At 48.2% G+C, this 13,646-nt stretch overlaps 1 protein-coding gene across 14 annotated transcripts in view; it reads left to right on the forward strand.

Annotated features, from left to right (window-relative positions):
- The window catches only part of LOC144144338 (eukaryotic translation initiation factor 4 gamma 1-like), a 123,238-nt gene extending 110,423 nt beyond the window's left edge, over nucleotides 1-12,815 (forward strand). For all 14 annotated transcript variants that reach the window (XM_077675750.1, XM_077675751.1, XM_077675746.1 and 11 more), the window contains exons 16-21: nucleotides 9,261-10,076; nucleotides 10,152-10,250; nucleotides 10,333-10,506; nucleotides 10,595-10,676; nucleotides 10,738-10,887; nucleotides 10,954-12,815. In XM_077675750.1, the coding sequence (XP_077531876.1) occupies nucleotides 9,261-10,076; nucleotides 10,152-10,250; nucleotides 10,333-10,506; nucleotides 10,595-10,676; nucleotides 10,738-10,887; nucleotides 10,954-11,138 (1,506 nt within the window). In that variant the 3' untranslated portion in view covers nucleotides 11,139-12,815. The remainder of the gene's footprint in view (nucleotides 1-9,260; nucleotides 10,077-10,151; nucleotides 10,251-10,332; nucleotides 10,507-10,594; nucleotides 10,677-10,737; nucleotides 10,888-10,953) is intronic.
- The last annotated feature ends 831 nt before the right edge of the window (nucleotides 12,816-13,646 follow it).

Consider the following 13,646-nt stretch of genomic DNA (forward strand, 5'->3'; position numbering starts at 1 on the left):
GACCAAAACATTTTTTTTTTTTGAAAGCCACATATTCAGCTTTTGTTTCCTGTTCTGTGCGTCTGCAAAGTTTATGCGCTGAAAAGCGTCGCAAAGTGGCATACAAGAAATACTTTTGCTAGGTGCAGTGACAAAATTTCAGCGCAAAAGAGCGAAAAACAGCAATTTTCGGAGCGCTGTATCTCCGCAACGGTGCCACGGGGCGCGGCCATTTTGATATCATTAGATCGGCCGAGCGATCGTCTTTCTAGTTCTTCTTGTCTCTTTTATCTTCGTTCGTTCACAAACGCACAAACTGCAGAAAAGAAACGACACAAACGAAGCTAGGAATAGATGCTGAAGCGCTATTGGCCCTCCAGTCGGGACGGGCTAAAATGACCCTCCTGATTGGGTGTTCGCTGCTTCGCTCGGCCAAGTTTCTGTTCAGTCTGTGGTATTCAACACGGACGTTATCGCGATGGGAATGCCCGAGATCACAAGCCAGATTACGGGAAGATGTGCAGTTCAAAAGGCGGAGGTCACCGAACACTTCGTGGTGCGTGTGACTACTGTTGCCAGACCCCGAAAAGTGACATGTGATGTGCACGCTTGCGATAGCGGTTTGCGAAGTCAACTTTTAGTCTGAGTTGCGATGTTTACACACTCAGTTATTGCTATGTTTGGCTGTGGGCTCGCTAGCCTTGGGAAAGAAACGGTTGACGCGTCAAACCTTTTGGCCTCCCCCCATACAAATCCACATAAATGACCAGGCAAAGCACGTACGCCAACCCTCACCATACTCGGACTGACCTTTCAGCAAAATAGAGGCAACTCTTCTACAATGCAAACACTCAGCCAACACGCAATACAAATAGCAGGACTCATCCGCCGGATCACCGCCCGCGGCCACGGCCCAGCCGAAAAAGGCAGATTGCAACGTGTTACAGCTCTTTTCACATCACGCCTCACGTACTCTCTACCTTACTTGTCACTCACAAAAGCAGAACTTGACAAATTGGAAGCCTTACAGCGCAGGGTATACAGAGCAGCACTACTTCTTCCTCCCAACATCTCCATGATCCACCTCCTCTCAATCGGCCCCTTTAACACCATCCCCGAACTCATAGAAGCCCACTGCCTTAGACAAATCGCTCGTTAATCCGCAACCCCCACAGGTTCGATCCCCCACACCAACTCAACCTCACTGCGTGAGCCATATCGCCTTTCTTGCGCAACGTTTCCCGTGCACTTCTAATAATCATGCGAACAGGTTTGAGTTACGTTAAAGATTTACCTTTCTGTCGCAGCATTTAACAGCGAATTTTTTAGGGAATATATTGATACCATTGCATACATCTATGGCTTAGGGCATACTGACTGTGCTGGGAGAAATATTGGATGCCTTGAACGTCAAAAGTAGTGAAAAAAAAAAAAAAACCTTCCGTCAAAGGTGCAGTTATGAACAATAATATACTAAACTTCAAAGTAGCTCATTTGCATCCTTGTGGTATGCAAACTTTTGGCAATGAACACCTGCACGTATGAGTAATAAGTTGCTGCGCCAGGAAAAGTAATAAAACATAAAAGAAGCCAGAAATTTTCATAAGTGAAACTATGTTGCAACTTTAGGAGCCGTTTTCTCAACTTTTTTTTGCCACCTTTGTCGCTTGTTCCAGGAATTTCTTTGTGACCGCTGGGTCTATTTCGTTTTTTTTTTTTTTAAATTACATTCCTTGATGAACAGTTCAGGTCGTGACACTCTTGGTTTTCCAGATTTGTCTTTTGTAATTTTTTTATTCAACTAGTCGTTCACAGTCGACATGCCTGTTGTACATTAGTCTCTAAAAAAATGAAAACTAAGAAACATTGTGTTGTAAAAAAAAAAATCTAAGACTGTCACAACCTCGTCCATTCATTTGCAGAAGAAGATGATGATGCCCGGGGTACATTAAAAAAGCCAGCAATAGGCTTGACGGGGAATGCACCCCCTACAGGTCCAGCATGCAGTAGCAGCACTGGTACTAGACGCAAAAAAAAAAAACTTAAAAGCATAGTTTGTCGCCGAAATTCCACAAATTGTGCACAGTCCTGTAATACATTTTACCGTTTACCTACAGTGACAATAGCAAGACGTGATATACCAATAAAAGAAGCATACAAGAAACCAGCCAGTCACGGTAACTCTTCGTTATACAACCTGTTGAGTAGTATTGGAATTTGGAAACTAAGCATTTGCCGTCCATAATTTGTACACACACGAGGCACTTGCCAGGGTTCATTACTTCTTGTTGGGTATGGCTTGTCTCGTTGCATAATTTGGAAGTTGAGTAAAAAAACGGTTGGAGTTTTTACAGTCTTTCTTATAGCGACACTCCAGCAGCGTGCTGTACAATGTGGTGACAGGTACAATATTTAATGATGTAAAAAGGGGCTGGGTATGGGCATAATATGAAGTGTTCGCAGCCATACGGACAGCTCTTTTTTGCAACCTATGTAACCGTAAAATGTTTGAGAATGTAATTTCGCCCCACCCCAGGTGGCAGTACGAAATACAAGAGTGAAATAAACAATTATAAATCAGTAGTTTCACAGCCTGTGGCAACTGAGAACAAACACGAGTCAGTATGCCGACAATCTTAGCGAGCCTCTTAGCTAGATTCCCTGTATGGATGTCCCAGAGCATGTTTTCATGTAGAGTTACACCGAGGCTTTTTATGGATGGAACAATTTCAATATTGATACCACCAAGAACAATGTTAGGTAAAGCACCGACTGTTGCTTTTTGGGCGAAAGAGAATTGCCTTCGTTTTCTTGGAATTAATTATCAGTGAAGATGCATTGCTCCATTCTAGTAAATTACGCAAAGCGGTATTTGCGTTGTCGATCACATCAGGTAACTTACGTCCGGAGAAAAACAAACTGGCAACATCCACGTATATAATAAATTTAGCGTTATTGTCAATGCATACAATATCATTAATTTAAAGGTTAAAGTGTAGCGGTCCAAGTATACTCCCTTGAGGGACACCACAGTTAAAGGGACACTGAAGTGAATTTGAAAAGCTCCCGTTTTTGCTTGCACTGCGTAGACTGGCTCAAATTAGCACACTTTTCATCGTTTATCCGGTTGACAAATCGGTAATTATTTTACAAAGCGCGAAAGAAGAAAAACTACCATGCGCGGTTTGCGGCGGCCGCACCAACTAAGGCTGTAACGTTGAGAGGAGGGGCGTCGTGATTGGACGATGCCCAAGGTTAGCAATCACACAAGTTTCGGTTTCGGTTTCGGTTCTGTAAAACATAACCAATGGCTTTGTTGGATGGGCATTCTCAATATCTCAGTAATCATCGTACCGCGCTTCTGCCATGTTGTCGGCTGTAAAATGCACAAGATAAGCCTCCCAGGACGGCTTGTAGTCGTAGCATTCACTAGCCGAGACCTACGCAGTGCATGAACGCCCTCCGCGTACCCGCAGACGCCCAAATGTCATGCGCTTTTCCCCCATATTTGGAGCTTGCCTCCCTCATGCCTGTATCGTAAAAAGCGTGTTCGCACCAGGCCAAGGGTCTGTTCATTCTGGCCTGTGCCCACTGCCTGCAAGCAGTCGGTGCTTATGGCAACAGCACGCCAACGAGAACTCGCTAGCGCGCCAGTGCCAGCCTGCGCGCGTTTTGTGAACTAGTTGGTGTAGCCATGAACGTTGCGGCCCCAAAAAAGGTGAACTCAATATAGAAAACATCGGCGGAAAACAAAAAAGTTAACTTACAAAAAAAAAAAGCACGTACCCGCGGGGATTCGAACTCGTGACTCGCAAAACATTTGCCGTGAATTCCTAGAGCCTCAGACCGCTAGGCCACGGAGCGGGACGCCAATGCCTTGCTAATATAGGGTATATATTGTACAACCGGTTTACACTTTTATTTAGTTTTGGCATTTCAAGCCGCTTAGGTGACTATTTGTTGTACTGCGATCGTGCAGTAAGCGTCGCCCGAGTTTCCACAGTAGCTCACGTCTAGCAATTGCATTTCGTAGACGGAAAAGCGTTCGCAGATGCGTAGTCGTGCTGCTGACCGCTGTGCTTGTTCGCCCAGCGCAAAAACGTGCTTCCCGCGCCCTAGTTTTACGCTGTACGGTAAAAATATCAGTTGATTTTATTTGCTTAGTACCTATATTGACTTCGCTGACTCTTCTCCCGCCTTCAAGAGGCCTTATATTTTCCTACTGGCGTACCAGTCAGCGAAGCGTCGCATGTGCAGCGCTTGTGTGAAGCGACCTTGACTTGGAGCTAGATACAGTGTACAAACAAACCAAGTAAAGAAAGGCACATTCTTCCATTCACAAACGTGTCCTGGCTTCGTTTCAACTAAACGAACGAATTGCGACCAAGCAATTTTTTTTAACCTCCTTGATTGCGACGACCCGCCGGCGGCCGGCGGACGAGACGCTGGGCCGACTGACTCTGTCGGCCGGGGAGCCGTGCAGTAGCGGAGCCGTGGCGCAGCCAATTGCCAGCTCATCCCCTCCTGACGTCACACGAAAACGCCACAGAAAATGGGCGAGCGTAAAGAGAGGAGGACAGCATTTTCGAATTAGTTTTTCTACTAAATAAAATCGCGTAAACGCGCCTAGAGTGGTCGAAACATGGCCTGGGGACTCCGGACTACAATTTGCGCTAGTAATCCCGCAATGTTTACATATCACTTCAGTGTCCCTTTAATAGCTCTGCTATATGATAATTCACCATGGACGACTACGTGTTGCTGTTGATTTTTAAGGGGGGAGGTGGGGATCGGAGCAAACTTTTTTATTTTTTGACATAGAGTAATGAAATTTGGTAGGTGCATTGAAAAGCACTCCAAATGGTGAAATTTGAAATTTCAGGATGATACCTTCAGTAGTTTTTGTGTTACAGAGGTGTACATGTTGCCCGCTCGTGGAAAGCCTAGCAAGGTATTGACATATGGTAGGAAGTTCAGAATACTTTTCAATTGTAGTCAAAAGAACACTACAGGGTATGACATTCTTCGAATTTTTTTTACACCCTTCATTTTTTTTACAGAGAACATTATTTTCACCTGTACCCAGTAGTATACAGCTGACTCAGCCGTAAATGTCACATAAAAAAATAACTAGGCCCTAAAATGAAAATCCGAGAATGTCATACCCTGCAGAACTCTTCAAGGATGGAAATAAAACAGACAGTGTCGAAATCCACCCAGTGGTTGCCATGTTATCCTTTCCACGAGCAACGAAGAACTCGTAAAACGCACTTTTGAGAAAACGGCCCTTAAAGTTTACAAAGACTACACGATTTTTCAAACTGCACCAGCAGCATAGTCCTTGCTGTCCTTGCTTGGGGACAACCTCAAAGACCCTTGCCCTTTGATTTGGTGCATCTGGGAGGCCTTCCTGGCCAATTGAAGGTTTTCATGTGCAGGCCTTTAGATGGCAGAAGCACCAGTTTTACACCTAGTGTACCACAAAGTTCACTATGGGCTACTAGGGTACCTATACTTTACTTGATGTATGCCTAATGCATAGCTGTCTCCAAAATGAAGAGTAAGGCATGGTTTCGTTTTATATGAATGTTCCAGCAGACTTTCAGCAGATTTCTGGGTGTCATAACCTTGCTGAAGATACAGCTTAGTACATGAGGGTGTTCAGTGTCAAAAAGTTATATCTGGGCATCACAAGCATAAGATGAGCTATTTGAAAGCAGAATATAGTTCTTTTACACAATTACAACATTGATTATTATTAGCATACCATGCTCTTCACCTTCAGGCGAATCAATCATTGCAAAATAGACAACAGAATTGCAAACATTGAAAAAATAGAAAACCCAATCAAAATATCGAAATGTAAAACGCTGCAGCCTTACGGCGTCTTTTCTAATTTATTTAACACTGAAAATATAATTTTGTAATCTCCGACTTCGTTGTACGAACTAGTTTAGAGCCACGGCAAAAGTTTCTCAAATAAGCTGAGTTCATTGCACCCCCCCCCCCCCCCCCCCCCCCCTCTTACAATCAATCCCCTACGCGCACGTTCCCCACAATCGTAATTTAGGTAACCTTGCTGTGGTTGGCCACTTCGCTTTTCCCATTAAATTTCACTTCGCGTACATCGATTATTATTACTCGCGTGCAATAGCAACCGATCCCGCTATCGGCCGCTGCCCGAACACGTCGTGCCAATGCAGCGCGCGCCGCAACTTCTGGCGAGTCGGTCATTCCATTCTCGAAGCTCGCGAGCTCGTTGTGAAACACAGCAATAACTCAGCGTTTTATAACATCGCAGTGCCCGCAATGCGTCCAAAAGTTCGCTTCACGAACCGCAATTGTAGACGCACGGACTGCGCTTCTCACTCAAGGACAGACCACGGCGATGTCGCGGGCACGTTTTCGATGCATCTTTCGAGCCGCGCACTTCCCTATCTGGCGCACGATCTCAAGCATTATCGCCGCAATAACAGTAATGTCACTGTTCAGTACCGCAAAAGATAAAACGAGTAAACTGCACGAGTCGACCGGGAAACTTTGAAAACATCGGCGGAGCGCAGTCAGCGTAAAATGCGCAGCAGCGCGGCGGCCATGTTTTTGCTGTCATGGCGACGCCCAATCAGGAGAGCCGTAACAAAAAAGGAGGCCGGACAGCCAATCGCGTGTTACAATCTATCGGTTTCTTCGTTTCACTACCTTTCTCTTTCTGCCGTTTGTGCGTTTATGAGCCAGCGATGACAGAAGGAGCGACCGGGAAATGAAAGTTAAAGAGTCGGCCGATCTAACGCGACCAAGATGGCGGCGCCCAGTGGCGTCGTTCCGGAGATACAGCGCTGCGAAAATTGCCGTGTTTTCGTCATTTTGAGGAAATATTTTGCCATCTCAGCCGATATAAATATTTTTCTTTGGCACTTCGCGATCGTTTACGGCAGGGAAACTTTGTGAACGCATAGAATATAAAACGTGCAATCCGAAAATGTGACTTCCGAAAAAACGATTTTTTAGTCACTTTTCACAATCTGATCCCCGCGTCCCCCCTTAAGGTACGAACGGACGGGCTGAAGGAAACTACCTCGGAAGCCGTAGTGTTCTAATTTCAGGAGCAACGTATCATGATTTATTGAGTCAAACGCTTTCGAGAAATCAATGTAGATGCCCAGCATGCATGATTGGTTTTCGAAAGGCTCCAGTATTAGTTCTTTTTGTATTAAAAGAGCTGTTTCCGTTTATTTACCTTTAACTCTTTCACTACCGCCGGAAAATTGACTAATTTTAGGGGTCCAAGAAAACATTTTTCTTTCCTGCTAAAAAAATTGGTTGGGCACTAATTGCAGGAGCACAAAATGCAGATTATTTAACGGCATTTCCAATAATACCAGTTTTTTAAAGGTTTTTATATATCATAGTTGTAAAAAAAATACCAAAACCAAAATTTTTGTCAAGTTTTGTCAAAGATTTAATATATATATTGAATCATAGCCAAGAAATGTCGGAACAATTTGTATATCTTAGAATTCCTAAAATAATTTAATAATTTTTAGGCTCATTACAATCGCCTATATACGTTACGTGTATACTTCTTTGTTCATTTTTTTTTTCTGGTTATTTGACTAATAAACTGTAAGTAATTGTACCGTTCACAAAACTGCTGTTAAGTGTTTGTAAGAGCAATCTATAAGCTACAATTTTATGCATAGCAATGGTAAATGTGTCCACTAGCTCAAGAGAAAAAAATAGTTTTGTGGAAGCACTCAATATCGGCCGTTTTTCCGCCATAACGAAAGAGTTAACCTCATTAGTTAATTAACGCATATGCAACAGGCAAAGAAAGGCTATTTTATCAACACTTATTTCATCATCAGAATTTTCATATACAGCATTATGCAATAGCTCATTACGCTCATTATGAACCACATTGTGCAATTATGAGCATACAATTACGAGAAATGAATTGTTGTGAAAAAGAAAAGTCCAGCATTCTTTTTCCGCGGATCCTTTAAACGGTGTATGGTGTTCTTGGAGAGCTGACTAGCACAAATCACTAAATAAAATATTCTGCAAAATTTTTATTGTGATCTGACAACTTTAAGTGCATAAAATTATGGGGGCAAAATGTGTCAACGTACAAAAATATGCTCGAAAGTGTGTTCAGGCAACAAGTGGAATGCCCAATAATCGAACACAGGCCTAGAACTGTTCCCGTATTGTACGTAATTTCATCCCAATAACTTTGTCCTCTTGATAAATGCTGACATGTCCGTAGTTGCGCTGACCCCATTGCTGTCGCAGTCGTCGAAGATGCTCCGCTTAGGCCCCGTCAGGATGTTACTGGTTGTCGTACTGCAACGCATTTCACGTTGCTTTCCATTGTACTCGTGCGAAATTTGGGGATTTTGGTCTTTGTAAACGCTTATTTCAGCAGGATTTATCATGCAAATAATCAAGGAAACGGTAGGCAGTGCCACATGTCAAAAAGTGCTATTCATACAGCTGGTGGGTGCTTGGGGCGGGAAAATGCTTGCTGTGGTATTACTATTTTTTTCTTTTGCACACACTCTTAAGGGCACGGACAACTCTACCTGCGTGAGTGATTGCAAATTGCGGACAGTGCCACTGCCCAGAGATGCGCGGAACTGACAAGACGCTGATTTCTGCGAACTTTCGCTATTTTCTGACTTTACTTCAACGAAGCGTTTTTCCGTAACCTCTGTTTAGAATTTCCGCTTGAATTTTGTGGCGTGGGTAACACTCGGAGAAATCTCCACACACAGCAGTCGTGGCAACGGCGCCCAAGTGGGAGGCAGGCAAGAGACGAGGACGGTGGGTGGTGATCCTCGGATGTGGTTATTCCCAAAACCACCCTGGCGCTCCCATCTTCTGCGTTGTCGGCGGTTCCTGCATTGCTTGAGCTACTGGGGAGTGGTGTTGGTCGAGGCCGGTTGAGGGGAGCCCGGTTCCCTCCCCCCTGTTCCTTTCGCCTGGCCGAGTCTTGTGTCAGCTGTTACCTCTCCGAATGACGTCGTCACTGGCTCTGCCATTCCATTGGACCGGCCCACGTGACCCGTGACGTATGCGCACTTGGCTGCTGAGTGAGGGTGACTGTGCCTCCTCGCCGGCCGCTCGCGGGTTCTTCCTTTCCACAGTTTTCATACTGGCAAACCTAAATGTCCAAAGATGATAATACAACCCAAAACAGAAAAATGACATTTTTTGTGCATGTGTGGCACGAGTAGTCGCTTCGCATGTTGCTTTGTTGAACCCACCCCCTTGTTTTGCAGGAGCCCGATGGGCGACCTTCGGGCGCCACCAACCGCTTCTCTGCCCTGGCCGACGCGCCCTCGTACGACTCTCGGCGTGGTGCCCAACGCTCGACGGCCTCCAGTCGGGAGTCGAGTCGTGGGCGGGGTGGCAGCCAGCAGCAGTCGCCCATGCCTTCTATGGGTGCCCGCAAGACCCCCTCGCAGTCCCGGGAGCGAGACGCTGCCCTGGCCGCCGTCAAGAACCTGGCCGCTGCAGCGACTGCACACGAGCCAGAGCCCCGCGAGGAATCGAAGCCCGCCCCCCGGGAGGCGCCTACTCCTGTGGCGGCAGCGCCTGCCCCGGCGGTGGCGTCCGAGGGCACGTCGCTGCTCAAGGGCAACGCGGGTATGGACGAGGAGATGCTGCGCACGCGCACGGAGGCCCTGGTGGACCAGTTCCTGTGCAACAGCGACCTGGCAGACGCAGTGCAGAACGTCGTGGAGCTGGCGGCGCCGTCCACCGTGGACCAGCTGGTGTCGACAGCCATCAGCCACACGCTGGACCGGAGCCCCGAGGCGCGGCGGTTGACGGGGCAGCTGCTGCGGGAGCTGCTGGGGCGCAAGCTGCTAGCCCTGGAGCAGTTCACGCGCGGCCTGCACGGGGTGCTGGAGTACGGGGAGGACATGGAGCTGGACATCCCCAAGGTGTGGGAGTACGTGGCCGAGCTGGTGGCGCCCCTCTTCCTGGACCTGCTGGCCCTGCAGTACCTGCGCGAGGCCACCGAGCCCCTGCGCTCCATCGGCCGCGCCGGCCGCCTGGCCGCCTGCGTGCTGCTCCAGCTGGCCAAGAGCCTGGTCAGTGGGTGCTCCCATGCGGGACATGCGGGACATCAGGGCATGCGGGACAGCTTTTGCTCTGCTTGCTTTCAGGGCGAGCCCACTGTTCTCAACATGTGGCGGACGGCGGGCCTCGAGTGGAGCCATTTCCTGAAGCCCGAGGAGGATGCCGATGCTTTCGCCAAGGCTAACGTGCGTACCACCTTTCCACTGCTGCTGCATGGCTGCCTGGGAAGCGGGCAGTTGGGGGTAACGTGGCGGGGGGGCCCTGCAGGGCGTGGCCTTCACCCTGGGCACGGGGGCGGCCCCTCCCAGCGGCGGTGCCCCGCCGGCTGCCAGTCGGGCCCCAGGCGGCTCTGCCACGTCCCTGCCCGAGATCGAGTCTCAGCTCACCTTCCTGGTGCGCACCAAGGGAGCCCCCTCGGCCACCATCATCGAGTGGATCGAGGTGCGCATCCCCGTGCTTGGTGGTGCCCCTCTTGTCGCTCTGTGGACAGTGCTGGCTCACGGGTGGCCTCTTCCGCTTCTCTCCGCAGTCCAAGCTCGGCGAAGCCCAGACGAAGAAGCCGCCCTTCATCCGTGCCTTGGTGACTGCGGTAGCGGAGAACGCCATCACGAGTGAGTGCCTGCTGCTTGAGGCAGTGTGTGGGCAGTGTCCCAGCCATGACATGCTGCGCAGTGCAACGTGACGGCAGTGGGGAGCTGAAGGAGGATCTCATCAAGACGTACACGGACCTCCTGCAGAAGTACCTAAGCCACGACGAGGACCGCGAGCTGCAGGCCCTGTACGCCCTGCAGGCCCTCGTCAACCGCCTCGAGCACCCCAAAGGTGAGGAAGGGGGGGAGAGCCTGGTGGGAGCTGGTGGGTGCTGAGCCTGCCTTCCTTCCTTCCCAGGCATTTTGGTGCAGCTGTTCAACGCCTTCTACGACTGCGACCTGATCTCGGAGGACGCGTTCCAGCGGTGGGCCGACAGCAAGGACCTGGCCGAGCAGGAGGGCAAGGGCGTCGCCATCAAGTCCACCACCTCCTTCTTCACCTGGCTCGCAGAGGTGGAGCGGGAGTCCGGCGACGACAACTAGCCCCTGCTGCTGTGCTGGTGGTGGTGGACAGAGCAATGGATTCTTCTTTTTTGTCTGCCAGAAGAGTGTCCCCCCTGTGCCTCCTCCTGCTCCGGCCTGATCTTCGCCCGGCGGCCATGAAGGGTGGTGATGGCGAGAGTGGTGCCAGTGGGTGGTGGTTGTACAACAGCGAGTGGTGACCAAGACTTATGATGATGATGATGATGCAGATCTTTCCATTTCCCTTTTCCCCCCTTCTGTGACAGTGGACTGCAAAAATGGACACGTGAAAGAGGAAAAAAGTGGCCGAATACTACTACGAGACAGCCTCTTGCTCCCTGCACCCCCTCCTCCTCTTTTTTATTTCCCCCCCCCCCCCCCCTACTATGGTTACGAAAGGATCCCTAGCGCCACTGTTTTGAGCCTATTTTCTAAAGTTGGCACTGTGCATGAGGCAATGTTTTTGTCTCTCTCGTGGCACGCAGCCTTTTTCATTCTCCTACCGCTCGTGCAAAAGTGCCAGGGTTTTTGTAAATGAGCGACTCCCCGCCTGCCCCCTTTGCGCGAGGATAGCCTCTCCCTCGCTTCTCTGCCGCAGATACCCTCCGAGGCGTGCCCCCTTCTTCCCTTCTGCAGCCTGCGCAAATGAGAGGCACTGCTGAACCTGTGTTTATATATATATAAATATATATAGATATATGAAGTATATAGGAGTATATTTGAATGCAGGGCGATGCGTCTCTCCTCTTGCACAAACTTCCGAGTGTTTTACGAGGTTTTGAGCAAACGCATGACTGAGCCGCGACAGGCATCACGAGGACTTTTCCTTTCCCGCCCGGCACCCTCTCCCCCCTTCCCCCTTTTTTTTCTAAGTTCTGGTGGCTGCTTTTTATGGCACCAGTGCAGATGTGGGGGAATGCGGTTGTCTTCCTTTTCGACAGTTTAATTTTTTTTATCCCTATTGCTTTCAGGAAAGCACTTTATATTATTTAATATAGTGAACAAAGTATTTTGTGGTGGCGGTAGTTTTGTGTACATGTGGCACTTCGCATGAAAACAGATGGAGGACTTTTGTAATATTTTGCCTGTTTTAAATTACTTTTCTTTTTGTTCCCGTGCCCATTTTCCTTTCCCTGACATTTTTGTTTTTCTTTAGCTAGGAAAAAAATATTCAAATTTAGACTTGCGGACTGTGCCGCTGGTGAAAGCTAATGTGTGGAGAGCAAGGGTGCTGCGCAACGTGTGTGTGAAGGATGCTACTTTTTTTTTCTTAAGTTTTTTTTCTGACAACATTTCTCTTGTGTGAGGAAAAACGATGAAAAAAAAGTGAAAAATCGACAAAGGATGCCATTTTGGTTGCCTTTATGTGTATTTAAGATGCAACCTTTTCTTTTTCTCAAGAGCGTTTGGGCGTGCATGTGTTTGCGCATGACAGTGCAAGCTACTGTCGAAAGCAGCTCTCGCCGAAATTACCGGCGTGGGGCACTAGGACTGAAAATGCGACAGCCAGAGAGCACTGTTTTGTAATTTTCTCTTGGCGCAGTGAGTGTGTGCACAACACGTTCAAGCACACTGCGAGGGTGCCAGAAGAAGAACAGAAGTGTACATAAAATGTGAGGACCCATGAGATGTTCCACATCTATGATTTTGAGCAGCAAAAAAAAAAAAAAGAATAAACTTTGACTTACAGACTTTGCACTCTCAGGATCCCTCTTCTTTGGCCTGCATGGCTGCATTGCCGACCTGATGGATCCGTGACAAAACTTCAAATACGGGCTGAGCTAAAGTTGTGTGCACTCGGGCCCATGTGGGGTGGCAAGTGCTGCTTCTGTGTAGTAGCAAGATCAGTCCTGTAAATGTTGTCTAAAACCTGTATTTTGCCCTAACCCACAGTGTGTGGTCGAAAGCCTAGAAATTCAACATTGTATTTTCAAGGGTCTCGTTTTATTCTTCCCTCTTGAAGGATCCTTGTTAAAAGAAGGTGCCTTGTTAATCCAGCTGGCCAAGCTTGGAGATGCCATAGAGGCCCCGTTATGAGAGCTATGCTTCAGCTTGCGCTCCTGCAGTGCGCAATTAAAAGTACACTGGTGCTATGTTATATGCTGAGATTTTGCCGCGAGCATGCCTGAGGTTTTCACTCGTCCACGGAAGAATGTGGGCATGTACGAGCCATGCTGGTAATTGGGAACAGTCTTGCCTATACCACTTCCAGTGATGCTACCGCTGCGCCAAACTGCGACCAAGTGCTCTGGCTGCTACATCCTGCTACATTTCCTCTAAATTTGGTGATTCTGCACCCAACCTGCACTCAAGGGTGACTTTCAGAAAAGAAGCTAACTACTTGAGGTTCCCCATTGAAAGTGATATTGCGGTGCACCTGTTTTCAGGACACAATCTGAGCCAAGCCAAGGCAAACTGGCCCTTGTTGCAATAACGGCGATGATATGTTTTGCGGCTGGCGTGTAAAGGGGACAGCTAAGAATTAAAGTAACCGCATGACGCCAGAGGGAGGGTAAGCGGGAGTGGGAA

This window comes from Haemaphysalis longicornis, unplaced genomic scaffold (genome assembly GCF_048455015.1).
Source record: "Haemaphysalis longicornis isolate Haplotype H1 unplaced genomic scaffold, Haemaphysalis longicornis Haplotype H1 scaffold_7, whole genome shotgun sequence".
Classification (NCBI taxonomy): domain Eukaryota; kingdom Metazoa; phylum Arthropoda; class Arachnida; order Ixodida; family Ixodidae; genus Haemaphysalis; species Haemaphysalis longicornis.